General features: G+C 38.9%; 2 protein-coding genes across 2 annotated transcripts in view; both read left to right on the top strand.

Moving 5' to 3' along the window:
• The first annotated feature begins 6,906 nt into the window (after nt 1–6,906).
• The window catches only part of LOC146460210 (uncharacterized), a 59,979-nt gene continuing 48,933 nt past the window's right edge, over nt 6,907–17,952 (top strand). The window contains exon 1 of the mRNA XM_085088493.1: nt 6,907–6,931. The gene's annotated coding sequence lies outside the window, so the exon portion shown is untranslated. The remainder of the gene's footprint in view (nt 6,932–17,952) is intronic.
• LOC146460215 (uncharacterized) overlaps nt 7,788–17,952 on the top strand; it is a 19,438-nt gene continuing 9,273 nt past the window's right edge. Inside the window, exons 1-2 of the mRNA XM_085088534.1 lie at nt 7,788–8,582; nt 12,496–13,707. Of these exons, the coding sequence (XP_084944660.1) occupies nt 8,502–8,582; nt 12,496–13,707 (1,293 nt within the window). The 5' untranslated portion in view covers nt 7,788–8,501. The remainder of the gene's footprint in view (nt 8,583–12,495; nt 13,708–17,952) is intronic.

The raw sequence follows: 17,952 nt of genomic DNA, 5'->3' as shown, positions 1-17,952 counted from the left end.
GTTCCGCGAGTTTAACAAATTAAACGTCTTCGCTGATCATATTTATTGTTTCAGTGATATTGTAATGGTGGTTACTACTGAAACAGAAATGTTCTAGAATCTGTTTGTAAGCCTTTGTGGTATAACTGTCTTCTGTTGCTGATTATCCCTTTGTACAGTGTGATCCCGAGGGGAGGGGGGTTGGGCCGTCAAACCAAGGAACATGAGCTTGCACACTTCTTTTGTAGAGTTCTTTTCTGGTTTGTTGAAAACCGAACAGTTCAGTTTAGAGCAATGACATTATAATTAACGATTAATCTAAAGTTTATACTTTGTTATTCTTTACACCATATACTCTATGTAAATGCGGCATACAAACTCTACTGTGTTGCACTCTGTGCCTATAATAAGTTTCGGTACAGTTCATATCCAAATAGCAAAGCTGTTGTCCTGAAAGTTTATAAATAGTTTAAGTGAACAAAAGCGTTCGATTGACCCTATTCCGGAATAGGAATACATACAATGATAACAAGAAATCCCTCATAAGCGTTTTTTTGAGTTACTGGAGTCCAAAATCGCTTTAAAATTATCCTGTGTCAGTCGGAAAGTTTGCAGAAATGTCTTCCCGAATGTACTTAAGGTGGCCGAATACAGTTTTTTAGTGTACAGGTGTTCAGGCCCGCAACCAGGGGGCTAGGGGGTTCACGGGGTACGTTCGCACCCCCCTCCCCCCCCCCCACAGGCCCGAAAGGTCCGCATTCTGATACTCAATAGACAAGTTAAGGAGTGTAGTCGGTTAAACTGAAGTTTAAAACTTAACAGTGATATTTAAACAAAGCCAAAGAGTGGAAAATTCAGTAATGTATTCCCTAGGAAACTAACACCAGCTGCACTATAGTAGCCTGAGCCATTCAGAACATTTCAATGAGCGCACAGATGTCCGAGCTTATCTAAATGAATAATGAAGTTATGGGTAGGAGAGAAGAGGAAAATAGAAAGAGGAAGGCTGCGGCTAAATCTTGCCAGTCTCTCGATACATGGGTCAGTAAAGTACCCCGTCAAGAGGCATCAGACGCTGACAATGACAGTGCAGTCTGCGACGACAGCCCAGCTGAAACTATCTCAGTTAACTACAGTCTTACAGCGAGATATAGAAGGTAAATCACACTTATTTTCGCAATATATGTTCACCAGTCTTGATCCTATTATTATGCTCTGAGATTTAGTCGCTATTTCTAAATATGAAACGAACTTACATCGCTTAATAAAAGCCAATGAGGGAACACAGAGTAATAATTCGGAGAAGGACTTGGGGGAGGGTTAATCTATAGCAGCACCTGGAAATCCACAGACATCACAAACCATCAAAATAGAAGTTTTCGAGACACAGAGGGAAAATACAATTTATGTTTCTCTTGGTCTCTTATCGTCATTTCCTGATGCATGTCAATAGCCGATGTGTACTTTCTTAACAATTCTGTATTATTTATAAAATTGTAGAGACTTCGCAAGCTCCAGTACCTGAAAATACTGATGACAATCTAACGCAGTATCACTTAGAACCACTGATGCAACAAGAAATAAATGACACTTATCGGGAAGTTTTCGACGACCTCTGAGAAATTTGGTTCTTCCGCAAATAAGCTGCCAGTTGGTCAGAAGTATCATTTAATTAAAAGTCATTTTGTGCCACCGATTAACTGCAAGTTTCCAACGCGATTTCTTCATTAGTGCCGAAGAGGGTACTCGTGGATGGTCTACAGCCCTTCAGTAGATGGAGTATTCTGTAAACACTCTGCTTTAATGACACCTATGCATTGCAGGAAAGACAACGGCAATTTCATAAAATGGCATAAGATTCAAGAAAAGGCAAAAAAGACATGAGCAAATGAAGTACTATCACGACGCAATGATCGCTACCGAATCCTTCCTTAATTCCGTTGAAAACCCACACTGAGAGCGAAACGTGACAACCGAATACTTTTAGATGACGAAAATCAAGGCTATTACTTACAACAACAAATTACACAAATGGGTAAGCGAGTGATAACAGTACATATTGTTTCTTATTTCTTTCAGTTTCAGATACTCCTCAAAACCGAAGGAAGACAGGCCAAATACAGCAGCCAAAGCTCTTTAGGAGTGCGATGATGATCTCTTTCCAAATATATATGCGCTCCTCAAAATATGCGCCACAACGAGCTGTAAATGCGAAAGAAGTGCGAGTTGTTTAAGGCGGCTCCATACATATAACAGAGCATGCATGCGCCAGGAAAGGCTGTCGTCCCTCGCACTTATGCACATGGTTATCAAGTTAAAATTGTTTTTGATGACGTGGTAAATCTGTTTGCCACCAAACCTACGGAGGCTGGAGTTCGGGACACTTCTGAGGGATTAGTTCCGCACATCCTCTCATCCTCTCTTGTTCCGCAGTATTTGGTGTATCATTTTACATCGTAAAATTAGTCCTTTATAACTTAATTCAAACAATTGTGTTCGACAAATGTAATATTCAGTTCCTACCGTGTACTTTGCCGTTACAATTTCTCATGTGTTGCTACGTTCCTAAATAAACGGATCAGACAATAAAAAATACATTTCGGTATTTTGGTCCACTTTGGCCTCGTTAGCACCCCCCACATAAAATCCTGGTCACGGGCCTGGGTGTTAGAAGACGTTATTTGGAAACTATGTACTTCTGGACGCCAAAAATTGGTATGGGGTAAGACTAAATAAGAAGGAATGTATTTTCGTATGTCTTGTTGAGCTTTGTACCGTTTCCATGGCAACGCAGAGAAATATTAAACGTCCATAAATAATAGGTTTCTTTTATTTTTTAGAAAATGCACTCATTAGATTTTTTCCATTTTTTGTATTTAGAAAAACTCACAAAACACTGACACAGTTGTACTACTTTCATGTAATTTTAACAGAGAGGTCTCCTGTAAATATTGATTTTGCATTTAAATGTTTTGTGATGTTACCCTCTGTTAGATTAAAGTTTCTCTTTGTAGACGAGTTACGCTTTTAGGGAACTATTTTCAAGCCAAATGTCACGAATTCTAATGAGCGGTTCCTAAGAAAACAGTTCATTTTCACGAAAACAACCAGTCACAATTTTTGGTCTAATGCGCATGCGTGGCCTTAATTGGGTTTCGTGGCAAAGATGAAAGCATGCATAACGTCTCAGTGAATGAATTTTTTTGCTCGGAAAGAAAAGAAAAAGTGTCCAGAAATGAGAAACTTAGGGCGCGTTTTTTACGCGGGATGCCCTGAAGGGGCATACCGTGTCTAAAAACGGGTCGATTTCCCTTTTTTTTTTCTTCGTCGTAGCCACAAATCGGTACATTAATTTATTTATTAAACTCTCCCCTCTCCTACTCGGGATGTATTGTTCTGATTGTCTTCAACAAAAGCAGGTCTATCAAAATCCATTCTTGTCGCGTATATCGCGAGAGAGGGGACCCACTCACCCCTAGTTGTGTGACATCAAAGCATCATTTGATTTATTCACTAATCTTGGATTAAATTTGCGGCGCCATATTGTTAACATGTTGTGGACTCAAGTGTGCCGTTTTCAAACGGAAATTTCACCATTTTGGAAAGGTAAATCGAAAGAATAACTTCTAAGAAGCACTCGACATTTAAAACGGTGGAAATTGGAGAGTTCCTGGCGAAGGAATCGTGCTTTGTTTGACAGTCTTAGACCACGATGGGAGACTGAAAAGAGATCATTGAGAGGCTTACGTTATCGTAATGGAATTTCCGAAATTTCCAGTAAAACCCTGAGTAGCGTAACACAAGGGAAACAACGTAAGGCGATCGTCGTGATTCAAACTATTCCATTAGCAAGGATAGTTTTATAAATCTGCGAAGCATACAGTTGGAATAAATGCATCTTGCGTAAATGCCGGTATAGGCATCTTGTTTATTCACAATTCTGGAATGAGAATGGACAGAGTGTAAAATACGCACGTTTTTCTATTCTGCGTTCCTATTCCGGAATGGACAGAATGCCATTCCATCCATTCTGCTCCCAGGGGCAGAATGAACAGAATGTTGCGAATGAAAATCCAAGATGGCGGACGGCGAGATGAGCGCTGCGGATTCAAATACGTCTCTACAAGAGAAAAATCAGGTTACACTTTTAGACAAAATGAAACATTGCTTCTAATTTCATTGTACCAAAAGTACAAGGAAAATTGCTGCGATAACGGCTGCAATGGCAGCCTCTTCGTCGGCCGCCATATTTGTTACGCAATGTTTGCTTGGCCAGGACCGACGGGGGTTTTTTTATGCAGACAATCCAAATTGTTCCGAGCATTCCGTACCAACCATTCTTATTACAGAATTGTGGATAAAAAAAACGCGCCCTTAGTTATTTAAGATCAAAACTTAAAACTTTATTATCCAATTCATGTGAAATTGAGGGATCACTTTATCGACGGTGTGCGACAAATGCAGACTGCAGACTTGCAGACCTGCAGACCTGCAGACTTGCAGAGTTGCAGACTCAACTTTGGCGTTTCCCAATTCATTTGAAAAATAATATTCTGTAACCTCCGCCATTCCATATCATGCGCTGTCTGCTCGGTACGCTTTAATTAAGGATACTTGTCTACTTTCACGGTTGTCCTTCAGGAATAAAATTCGTACGTGCGCCAGTTTTGAGAAAACGTTGTCAAACTACAGTTAAACCTCTCCACAACGGCCATCTTGGGGACAGAAGAAAGTGGCCGTTGTGGAGAGGTGGCCGTTATGGGGAGGTAGGGGTGTAATATGACACTTTTTTTTCGGGAAGTACAACTTGTTTATTATGCCAAGTTCATGCTTACTGTAGCCTATAATGGCAATCCAATCTTAAATAATATATACAGATAAAATACACAATAAAACATAAATAATGTTTCGAATCAAAAAGTTAACAAGACGAAACGAGCAAGGTTCGCAACATTCGCTATATTATTGTAGACAATTTATGCTTACTGCAGCTTATAAATGGAACACAATCAAAATACGTATATCATTAAAATGGGTACAGAAACGTAATGTTCCGAAGACAAATGTCGATTAATGCATCAACTTATGAAAAAAAGGTTTTTACAAAAAAGAGCTGTACTGGCCGTTGTCGAGAGGTTATTTTGACAGTTGGGGACCCACTTTAGTGGCCGTTGCCGTTGTAGAGAGGTTTAAACAAGAGGTAATGTATGGACTGTCCGCTGGGAGAAAAAAAGTGGCCGTTGTAGAGAGGTGGCCGTTGTGGAGAGGTGGCCGTTAGTGGAGGTTCGACTGTATATACAGTGGACAACATAATAAGGGGCAGTTTCTGACAAAAATACAATTTTAGCGATTTAACAGTTTAACACTTCAAATTTAACAGCTAGCCCCCTAATTTTTATTCCGGAATACCGTCAATCGAACGCGACCTTAAGGGCGGTTCCTACTAATAAAGAAGTATTTTTGGGTGGTTTGTGTGGTTTATGACTATGCGGTGAAAGCAGATCTTAGCAAGGGCTATTGAAATCCAAAAAGAACATTGGGGGTAACCACGCATTTTTTTTAGAGATAATTAAGCAACAATCATTCTAAAAGACAGTAAAATACAAAAATTACAAAGCAATGCATAGCGTTTTTTTTTTCAATCCTTCAATATGAAAAAAGTTTTCATAATGAAGCTTTATCATTTCTGAAAAATGCATGGTTACCCCAAATTTTCTTTTTGGATACTTAGAGCACTTGCTAGGTTCTGCTTTCCCCGCATAGTTTTAAACCGCTCAAAGATATCCCTGTATAAGTAGGTACCATCCATAAGAAACCCGAGTATCTCGAGATGCGCAGAACGTATGCGCAGTAGCAAAAGTAGGCACCTTCCTTAATTTGCTTTCTCAGTTTCTCATAAGTATTTTTCGTTTGAGAACTTCATTGTTTATAGATCTTCCGTTTTCATATTCCTAACAAATCGAAGGAAAAGACAACGAACGTTACGGGTAGCCAAACGGCTGTCTGCAGAATATAAAATACTTGAAATTTTATTTTTCGCCATGTTTTGCCTCGGTTAAAATATGACCTTAAAATAGGCCCTCCAACTTGACCCCGCCGCAAATGAACTCCGACCGGATATGATCCCCAAATTGGGCGTGAACCGCAGATGATCCCCAGAGTGGACCACAAATGAAGTTGGAGATCATAACAAAGATCCGAAAAAATTCACACACGTTCTGATCACCCACATTTCACGCCCTTTCTTATATTTATTCTACGGGATTCTCGGGGGCTCTGCCGAGTCTCTTTTTTAAACTTTTTTCGTCCCTATGTTACGATCGAGCAGAATTTCCGTCTCTATCTCACTGTCCATCTAAGGCCTCTATGATGTAACCTCGGATGTATTAAGTGTTACTTTAAGTTTCTATAGCGCTACTCTACAGGCTTTATAGACTTTCCCAGGCAGCGTTTTTTGAATAAATATTTTTGTTTTGTTTTTTTAATATATTCAATAAAACTTGAGTTTTCACGAGGTTCCGTAGTACAGAGTGGTTAAAGACAGACTGGAATAATTTTTCTAGGGAAATCAATTACACATCACTGGATATGAGACAACATTCCACTCTCCTCAACATTCTGGTGTCCACAAAACTCCACTCCACACGACAGTCCACTGCCCACACCATTGTACTGTCTACAACCTGTACAACATTTTACTGTCGACTTCATTCCACTGTCCAGGGCAATGTAATGACCGCGCGTTGAATTACATTTCGATTCCACTGTCCCCAAAATTCCAATGTCCTCGCCATTCTATAACTTTCCACGTGATCCTTTGCGGCCCGTTCAAACTGTAGGGTAACCGCCCATTGCACAGTCGTCGACGCTTTCTTCTCGAAAGAGTGTTGTGCTTGATTTATCGTTCGTGTCCTTTGTGATCAAGTAAGCGGCAAGATTTCTTTCCTTGCAGGTGAGTCAGTCTTTTCAGTTCACTTTTAGCCGTAGCAAAGGTCGTCGGGGGATAGTGAGAAGCAAAGGACACCTTTAGATATTCAAGAAAGTAGAGGAAACATTCTGCGGAATCCACTTTTTGTTGAGGAATCACCTTTTCTCCAGGGAGATAGGCTTATATTGTCGGTAAAATTGGAGTTTTGAAATATTCTCTATCAAGAAACTATGAACAACTGATTGCTAAAGCACGGAATACCTATTTATGAACCAGTCTGCAGTAAATGGCAGAACTCGCCATCTCGCGCCTGCAAAGGCATTTCACGGGCCATTTCACGTGTATCACCGCATGCAGAAAGATCCTCTACATTTCGCAATCTCGCGCGCGAAAGGTGTTTCACTTGCGTTACTGCGTGCAGAAAGATCGGCAAGATTTCCGCACAGCCCCATACATTTATTATGCATACAGTCTTTGTTTAAAGGAAACAATAGGGATAACAATAGTGTGCCATAGGGAGATTACTTCGCTTTGTTCCTCTTAGTTTTTGTATTTTCCTTCTAAGTCTATGTAGACTTTGCCAAAATCTTCATATTTTAGGGAAAAAATACGGAAAATCTAAACAAAATTTGACAATTTTAGAAATTTTTATGCATTTTAATTTGTCCACGTTTTAAAAATGTTTACAATTGAGTGACATGTTTTCGCATGGGCCGTAAAAAAACCGGCAGATTAACCAGTGGTTTTTTAATTGCGACTGCCATAAACTATCAAAAATAAAGTATTTCTTTACCTTTCTTTTTGTTTTACGTCCTATTTTTGCTGTTGTCATTCCTAAAATTACCCAGAGGTTCTCCCTTGCAGAGATGTGCGTCTGATATTTCTTCTTCCTTGGGCGAATCTCGAAGGGCACGTAGAGCACTACAATCAACTTTGTCAGTCCTGTTGAACTTCGTAAAGGTTGGCATCTTACAATATATGCCAATATTGCTCGTATGCAGGGCATTCTTAACCCCAACTGGCGGACATTTCACGGACGACACGTTTAGGTCATGTTCCTCGTATTATTCTGTTCACCATTCGTAATCCGCAAGGATATTGGGCGACTTTAAAAGGTGATTGAAGGCTTGGAACGATGGTCGAAGGTTAGTCAAATTACAAACGCAGTAGCATGGCATTGATGTGGGGGAAGCGATGGACGAAAGAGCAAAGGACACAAAAATAATAAGACAATGATTCAGAGCACAAGCAATGACTAAAAAAAGTGGCGTCGGCGAAGACTCGTTAATGCTTTACAACTCACTATAACATGGTTGCATGGGGCTATGACTAGGAGAAAGACCCAAACAGAGACCGGCCAATCAAGGGGCGAAAATGAAGCATTTTTTCATGAGAATTGCAAGGCAAGTGCAACGCACAGGAAAAAAATGCCTTTGTATTATTATGTAGATTTTTTATGGCTTACAAAAAATAAAATATATTTATTGAGGGGTAATTTCCAACAAATTCCTCGCAGTCTAGTGGTAAAGCAGATGGACAGGGAATCCAACGTCAACAGTAAGGCGGAAAAGCGTTAGGGGTCTGGGGTAGAGAAATGAAGAAAATGGGATTGGGAAAATGGAGAGAGAAGTGGAGAAAAAGTCATGACACGACGAAATCCTCTTTTATTGACGCAGTAAGTATTAATTGCAATGTATATATGCAAAACACATGGGAATAGGTTATTGTCATAAAAAACAATGAAGCGCATACATAATTAATACATCAGCATGCATAATTGAAGGGCTGGGAGCATAACCGACTTATGTCGAATTTCAGCCCGGTTTTCGATGTTGCTCGGATTTGTGCAAACTTTTGCATGCGAACTGCAATTCGATTGAAAACCATTGTCCAGTATTTTTTTATGCCGCTTTGTGTTTCGTATTAATGCCATTGAGAAATTTTACCATCTTGTAAAGATATATCGGTAACATTATAGAGACTGGATGACCAAAAGGACAATGCACTGAGGATTAAATACTTGTATTCAATATACACTCGTTGTCTTCGAAACACGGCACACGAAAGCGGTGTTTATCGCGGGAGCAACGTAAAGAATGCTGTCACGTTTTTATTTGATTCTGTTACAAACTACTACGTACGTGACAGGAATGTCCGAAATGTAAACAGTTACATCCTCCAAGAGAAAATGTGTTCATTTCCTGGCGTAAAATCCAGCTTTGCCCCATTTGTCGACATATCACTCTTCATAACGCAAAATACTAGCATTCTACACGATTAACAGGAAGACATGTAGCCGTTTCAACGATTAACAACGATTAACAACGATTAACGGCAGTTCTATTAAAAGGTAAAGACTATCTATTCTTTTTTACGGGCAGTCGGTGTTAACCGTTGAAAATCTATGTTAATCGTACTTTTATTGAATCATTGCCTTGAAATTGTCAAGTTAATTGTTACATACCGAATTTCAAGCCTGGCAAACCACAACTAAGGCTTGCAAAACACCGTGCACATGGCGGGATTTGTCTCTGATGCTCCCGCGGGATTTGATAATCGAATTGAAAAATTCATCACGGCACAGTCATCACTTCCAAGGAGGGATTCTTTGGACAACATTTCCACCAGTTCCTGTGAACTGCATTCCTCAATTTCATAACTCTTCAAGAGATCCATAGATGTCGGTGCGTTTACAAACTTCACCAAACAAAAGCGAAACCAACTAGCCAGTACGATACGCAAGTTGTTTATCCCGACTGCCTTGATCTATTTTGGGCTTGTTACAACCCGCAAAAGCAAACCATGATATCATCTCAAACGTTACTTATAGAAACAACAACTGGTGCGACTAAACACGGCTCGTGGACAGTGGAAACTTTTAGCCTACCGATAATTTGGAAAATGAGTCTGACGTGGACAAAACCTATAAAAAATTTGCCTTCCAAGCGCGTTCACTTGTAGACAAGCAAACTACCAAATACCCCTCCCCCTCCCCCTGACTCAATGTTGTCTTTTGGGTCACGAACAGTTTCCTGGCAAGCATCACTTCCCACATCAACATTGCATAAGGGGGAGGGGGGAAGGGAGAAGTAACTGTTGTAGAATTATGAAGGGAGAAACAGTAAGTGAGTGGTTTTTTGGCTGTCTGTGTTCGGTTCTCATTGCATAGGGGGAGGGGGTGGGAGGGAGAAGTAAGCAAGTGGTTTTTGTTCTGTTCGTGTTTGGTTTTCTCAAGGAGTTTTGTCCACGATTGTAAAACCGCGAAATGTTTTCCAAACCAGGGAGAGCCAAAATTCGGACAAATCCGTGCGAAATCGAAAGCCGCGCTAAAATTCGACATAAGTCGGTTATGCCCTCAGACCTTCAATTAATGTATGGGGCTGTGCAGAAATTTTTCCGACAGATCTTCTGCATTTCGGTATAAAACCTTACCAGGAGATTTGAAGTCCAAGGGCTGGAGGTTCGAGATCTTTACTGTTCGTTCCTTTTATGATCGTTCCTACAATATAGTCAGGCTAGATCGTTCCACTTAGTTGACAGATCGCTCCACGAGTGTAAGTTCTGAGTGTTGTTCACTTGATCGATTAGAGCAATGAACTATTTACAGGATCGATGGAGTATCTGTATTGATTTCACTGCAAACATGACCAAGTACTGCTCACGCAATTGATCAAGCAATGAATTGATTACATGATCAGATCAAGTCTATGTTGTGAATACCTGTTGAGTAGAATTAAGGATTATTTTTCGCGCTTATTTACGTATTTATGTTCAACGTTTTCTTCATAACAATTTTCGAAAGCTTTGAAAATGAAAGTAAAAATTTATCCTTTATTCTGTGAGGACTCATATTTGCCGTTGCATGTTCATAACATAGAGGGCAAAATTTTGTTAAAATCATCAAGCCACTTCATAAAGCAGTCAGGCACAGAATAAAAACACTCACCGGTAAGCAAAACAAACACAATTCACGTGTTTCTTAGCAGACAAAATGAGAAAGGTTTACCGGTATTGCTATATACTGGTACAATTTTAATCCATGAGCAAATTAACAATCATAAAACCAAATAAATGTATTAGGCATCAAGTAATTGATTCACCAGCACTGTGAAGCTTTCTATCCTTGAAAATCACAGAAAGACACTTAATGATTAAAATGATTAAAATAGAAACTAAGAAATTAACTAGATGTTCGCAACATCTAGTTAGTTCGCAACAGCAGAATACAGTTTATGAAGTAGAATCCATATGAAAATTAGCCATGTGGAATTTTTCGTGTTGAGCCAATGACGTCACTTCCTGTAATTTGAGCCTTAACTTCCGGAACAAGGCCAAGTAATGGCGGCCGTGAAATATTGAATAAGAAGCTAAAAAAAATACTTCCAATCGCCCTAAAGGATTGAAATTTGGTAACACGAGTAAGAAGGTCACATTCTACACGAAAATGCAAAAAGATGGAAAATGAAATTTTCGTCCTAGGGGCACTTTAAGTTAAATACAAAAGTTCAATTTGCAAGGAATTGTGAAAAGTCTTCTTTTATTATTCAGTCATCTTCCCTTGCGTTAAGTTTTCACTAGGTGGGTCAGATATGTGATGATATATGAGTATTATCATTCAATCAATTGGTAAAATAAACAAATAAATAAATAAATAAAAAATAGATTGGTAAATCTTAATTGGATCATTTATAACTATTTTCATTGTTTTTTCTTGTCATGATCATTGTTATCATTATTCTTATTATGAATTCATTGTCGTGATTCTCCCCAAGTGTGGCTCATTGTTCAGTTCAACTTGCTGCTGTATCAAAAGTCTTATGTTTGACTCTTGTCCATAATTTAGTATTGCAAGTTATAATCATTCTATTTCTTTAAATGGGCATATTGCTAAACAGCGACTAAAATTGTGAGATTTGCTGGGTGTAGAGGGTTTTGACATTTCATATCAGTTCCACTTTCAGTGATTGTCTCATGTAAAATTAAGTAAGAGTACTTCCAAAATTTTGCATGTTTTCTGTTGTGTGAGTATCTCATTGGTAAATGTATTTTTTCAATAAGGGGCACAGGCATAAAAAAACAAATTCTCCCAAAGGAGTTTTTAAACTTATGACCTTTCAATAACTAGTTCAGATGCTCTACCACTAAGCTACAGGAGACTCTTGAGAGCAAGTTTATTTACCAGGTTCATTTGACAAACATCCTGTATGCTGCTTGGATTTCAATGTTGATGAGTGAAAGAAATGTGATGTTATGTTTTAAACCTGGTGACTAAGTGATAGAGGTACATGTATTGATTTTATCAGGTATACTAAATTACTTTTTCAGATTGTCTACCACTGAGCTACAGGAGACAACTAACATAGCGATCACTTGGGACGACTTAATTAGAAGTTAACAGTTTGAGCATGTGGGTTTTAACCCACTCTGTTGACTTAATTAATGCAGGATGCAAGTTGCTCTCTGTGGCAAGAATTTTAAAATATGAATTAGTTTTAACATCCTTGAGTTTGTTTCTTTCTTGGGAGAAATGCTGCAAGCATGATTCTTTTTTTGGCTATATTCAGAAAGTGGTTTTCTATTACTTTCAGATATTAAAAAGAAGAATGCGAACATCCTTAGGGCAAAGAGGAGGCTGGGAAAACGCTGTCAAATGCAAACAACACGGCAAGTGGTTTTGTCAAGCAGTACACCTGAAGAGACATGAAAGAGTCCATACTGAAGAGAAGCCTTGTGAATGCAAACAGTGTGGCAAGTATTTTAGTCAAGCAGGAACTTTAAGGAGACATGAAAGAGTCCATACTGGAGAGAAGCCTTATGAATGCAAACAGTGTGGCAAGTGTTTTAGTCAAGTAGGAACTTTTAGGACACATAAAAGAGTCCATAGTGGTGATAAACCTTATGAATGCAAACAGTGTGGCAAGTGTTTTGGTGAAGGAGGAACTTTAAGAATCCATGAACGAGTCCATACTGGAGAGAAGCCTTATGAATGCAAACAGTGTGGGAAGTGTTTTAGTCAAGCAGCACATCTAGAGAGACATGTAAGAGTTCATACTGGAGAGAAGCCTTTTGAATGCAAACAGTGTGGCAAGTGTTTTAGTCAAGCAGGAACTTTAAGGAGACATGAAAGAGTCCATACTGGAGACAAGCCTTATGAATGCAAACAGTGTGGCAAGTGTTTTAGTCAAGCAGGAAACTTAAGGACACATAAAAGAGTCCATAGTGGTGATAAACCTTATGAATGCAAACAGTGTGGCAAGTGTTTTAGTGAAGGAGGAACTCTAAGAATCCATGAACGAGTCCATACTGGAGAGAAGCCTTATGAATGCAAACAGTGTGGCAAATGCTTTAATAGAGCATATTATTTAAGAAACCATGAACGAATCCATACTGGAGAGAAGCCTTATGAATGCAAACAGTGTGGCAAGTGTTTTAGTCAAGCAGGATCTTTGGGGTACCATAAAAGAGTCCATACTGGAGAGAAGCCTTATGAATGCAAACAGTGTGGCAAGTGTTTTAGTGTACCAGGACTTTTGAGGAACCATAAAAGAGTCCATACTGGAGAGAAGCCTTATGAATGCAAACAGTGTGGCATGTCTTTTAGTGAAGCAGGAAATCTAAGGAGCCATAAACGAGTCCATACTGGAGAGAAGCCTTATGAGTGCAAACAGTGTGGCAAGTGTTTCAGTCATGCAGAAACACTAAGGAGACATGAAAGAATCCATACTGGGGAGAGGCCTTATGAATGCAAACAGTGTGGCAAGTGTTTTAGGCGAGCAGGAACTCTAAGGAAACATGAAAGAACCCACAAGGATGCCGCAGATTGTGTTCATGATAACACGTCAAGAAAAATCCACACTTTCCTAAGACCTTACCGTTGCATGAGGCCAGAGGCTAGTCACGTTGAAAAACACATTTGTTGGATTTGTCAGGAGGAGTTGAGTAATGAGGCGCTACTTCTTGGGCACTATGAAAATCATATGATTAGTGATTGAGTGAACTTGAAGTTTACTCTCTCTTCTTATATCACTGTATCTGGCTGTGCGATATTCGATAAACATTTTTCAGTTAAACACACAAAATTCATACATTCCAGTAGCCGAGCATATTAAAAACTGAGCAAACGGTCTCTGGCTGAACAGTTTTAAAATCATAAACTTTAGGGTACCAGATTGCAGTCTTTAATGAATGCGAAAGGCTGCAGTCTGTTAGCCACCAAAAGCTTAAGTTTTAAAAACGTTTCAACCAGAGAACGATTTTTGGATTTTAAGGGGTATAATCCTGTTTACTCGTCTTCTTTGATTCATTCCAGTAGCAGTTATACGGCTCACTTAATTGGCAACCACTGAATGTAATCACCTTATTAGAGACGGTTGAGTTTGTCCACCCACTCAATAAAGACACCATCCTGATATAAACACATGTTGCTGTCTCCCGGATGGACGCCCACAGGGACAGAAAAGAGTGTCCTTGCTCGTTAATGGGTTTGTTTGTATAACATAATGAGTTTGATCGTTTTACAGTGAAGATATTGGTCAGGAACAAGAAAATTTCTTATAGTTATGAGGTGTTGCTTTTCATCCAGTGCCCGTAAAGCTGAGTTTGGCTACAAAGTTCATGCACAGTAAATTGAAGGTCTACTTGGTGTGGATTTAAGGTTTTAAAATCTTGCACGCAACTGTGGCCTACCTACACTCTACATATATATAGTTCATGCTTCGAGTAGCCCCTGATTTGAGGGATAGTATGGCGTGTCCAACGAGCGATGATTCTTGGAGTAAAAAAGACAAAGCGCATAATTTACGTAAAAACGGACTTTAAGAAGCCACAACGGGAACGACAACGTCGCTTGAAAATGGAAGTCCAGGATTAGCTCAATCCGTTCAACTGGGACTGAACTATCCAGTAACAGAACTGGGGACAATTCAATAATACGTTTACACTTGTAGTTTACCAGCTAGGCAGTTAGTTTGACAAGCCCGCAGGAATGATTAGTTCAGAAACGAGTTAAAAACTCATTGGTAAAGACTTCCAACAATGTTAAGCGGACTCATGTTGTGCATGAGCGTGCAATAACAAGGGTCCAGTTTGTAAGTTACAAGTGTAAACATTTTATTAAATTGGCCCCTGGTGTAAACGGCGTTGAATTTTAAAAATTTACCGTCAGTCATACGCTCACGTTTTCCACAGAACCTTGAATGTTGTCATTTCACGTTGTTGGTTGGCAGAATACGGCGAAGAAACGTCCTTGCCATCGCCGTAGTAGCTTGTTAAACTCGCTATTATTTGTCAGCTTCTTTCTTGAGTATTAAATTCCCTGTTTTTTTTTCGTTTACGGAACATAGTCAACATAGTTATTTTACAGAACATTTGCGACAATAGTAGTTATTGCTCAACAGTCAGAGGTAAACAAAACTAAAAAGTTGAATTATTGTCCAACATTGGCCAATTGTTCACGGTAAGAAAATAGCGACAAAAGACGCCACGCAAACGTAAAAAGACACTTCATCGATGTTAAATGTTAGTGTGGACAAGGCAGCATAACGACAGAAAAGGAATATGAGAGACAACAACATTGAGATAAAATTCATCTTCATATGTCGTTTCACCGAATGAGGAAACCAGGCTTTATGTAAAATCGCTTCTTAGGAACATGGGCTTAAACGGAATTCTTATATTATACTGTGTCGATAACTTGTTGGTTTTTGCGTGTTGACGCTGTTTATTTTTTTCTCTTTAAGATTTTTATATTAGTAACGAGTTTGAGTTATAAGTAATTAATTTTGATTTTCCTTTAGTTCAAAAATTAAACGTTTTCACTGATCATATTTCTTGTTTCAATGGTATTGTAAAGAAAAACGGAATGGTGGTCGCTACTAAAACTGAAATGTTTTAGAATCTGTTTGTAAGCCTTGTGTTAAAACTGTCTTCTGTTGCTGTTACCTTTGTGCAGTGTGATCCCCGGGGGGAGGGGGATGGGGCCGTCACGCAAAGGAACATGTGCTTGAACACTTCTTTTGTAGAGTTCTTTTCTGGTTTGTTGAAAAACCGAACAGTTCAGTTTAGAGCAATGACATTTTATTCAACGAATCCAAAGGGTTAAACGGTTTTACTTTGTACACACTATACTTTTTATAAATGCGGTATACAAACTCTACTGTGTGGCATTCTTTTCTTAAAAGCAAGGCTGTTGTCTTGAAAGTGTATAAATAATATTTTAAGTCAACAAAAATATTCCATTGACCCTATTCCGGAATAGGAATACATACCATGATGACAAGAAAGCCCTCATAAGCGTTTTTTTGAGTTACTGGAGTCCAAAATCGCTTTAAAATTATCCTGTGTCCGTCGGAAAGTTTGCAGAAATGTCTTCCAAAATGTAATTGAATATAGAAATTTAACAGCTGTTCCGCTTATTCTTATTCCGGAATACGGTCAATCGAACGAGACCTTAAGGACGGTTCCTACTAATGAACAAGTATTTTTATGTGGTTTATGACTATGCGGTGAAAGTAGATCTTAGCAAGGGCTATTGAAATCCAAAAAGAAAATTGGGGGTAACCACGAATATTTTTAGAGATAATTAAGCAACAATTATGCTAAAAGACAGTAAAATACAAAGGAATGAAGAGCTATATTTTCCAAATCGAAGCTTTATTATCTCTGAAAATGCATGGTTACCCCAAATTTTCTTTTACATACCAAGGGCAATTGCTAGGTTTTGCTCTCTCAGCATAATTTTAAATGGCGCAAAAAGTATCCCTGTACTAGTAGGCACCACCGATAGGAAACCCGAATATCTCAAGATGCACAGGACGTAAGCGCAGCAACAAAAGTAGGCACCTTCCTTAATTTGTGTTCTCAGTTTCTCATCAGTGTTTTTCGTTTGACAACCTCCCCGTTTATAGATCTTCTGTTTTCATATTCCTAACAGTTCGGGGGAAAAGACAATGAACATTAAGGCTAGCCAAACGGCTGTCTGCAGAATATAAAATACTTGAAAAATTTTTCCCCATGTTTTGTCTCTGGTAAAATATTACCTAAAAATAGGCCCTCCAACTTGACCGTATCGCAAATGATCTCGGAGTCGCAAATGATTCCCGACCGGAAATAATCCACAAATTGAACCGAAATGACCCTGAGAGAGGACCACAACAAAAACTCGAAAAAATTCACACGTTCTTATCATCAAAATTGCACGCCCTTACTTTTATTTTTACGGGATTCTCGTGGGCTCTGCCACGGTTAATTTTTTTAAACTTGTTTTCGTCTCGATGCTGCAAGCAAAATTTTCGTCTCTGTCTTTCTCTCCATCTTAGGATCTCTGTGATGTGTCCTCGGATTTGTGTAGCGCTGCTCTAGAGGCTTCGTATACTTTCTCAGTTAACAGTTTTTTTTTTTAAATTAGTTAATTTATTTTTTTAATATATTCAATAAAACTTGAGTTTTCACAAAGTTAAAAGAGTGGTTAAAGACGGACTGGAATATTTTTTTTTGACCAAATCAGTCGCCGTTCACTGCATATAAGACGACAATCCACTGTCCTTGACATTCTGGTGTCCACTCAACTCCACTTCACACGGCAGTCCGCTGCCCACACCACTGCACTGTCTACAACATTTCACTTCCCACACGACATTCCACTGTCCGGGGCAATGAAATGTCCCTTGACTTACATTTTATTTATAATTTACAGAAGCCAAGGGATGAAATGCAAAAGAGTCTAAGACCCCATATTAAAGCAGATCACCAATGGTACTAAGATGAAAATAATGATGCAAATTAAAATGTGATGGTAATAGATATTAGAAAATTATAACAATAAAAACACTAAGAGAATGAACTAATCCATAAAAAAAACTTTATAAGTACAGCTTTAAAAGCTAAGAATTCACACTTGTTGCCTCACGAATGGAAGGGGGAAGGGAGTTCAATGATCCCACAAGTCTATGAAAATAAGTATATTCAAAACGAATAGTGATCAGTTTCCTTATAGAAATCTACATAAGTTCGTACATCAATATCAATTATTTAGTGAAGAGCTTCGT

Source organism: Pavona decussata, unplaced genomic scaffold (assembly GCF_977016875.1).
Source record: "Pavona decussata unplaced genomic scaffold, jaPavDecu1.1 SCAFFOLD_214, whole genome shotgun sequence".
Taxonomy (NCBI): Eukaryota; Metazoa; Cnidaria; class Anthozoa; order Scleractinia; family Agariciidae; genus Pavona; species Pavona decussata.
This window is presented reverse-complemented; position numbering and strand designations above follow the sequence as displayed.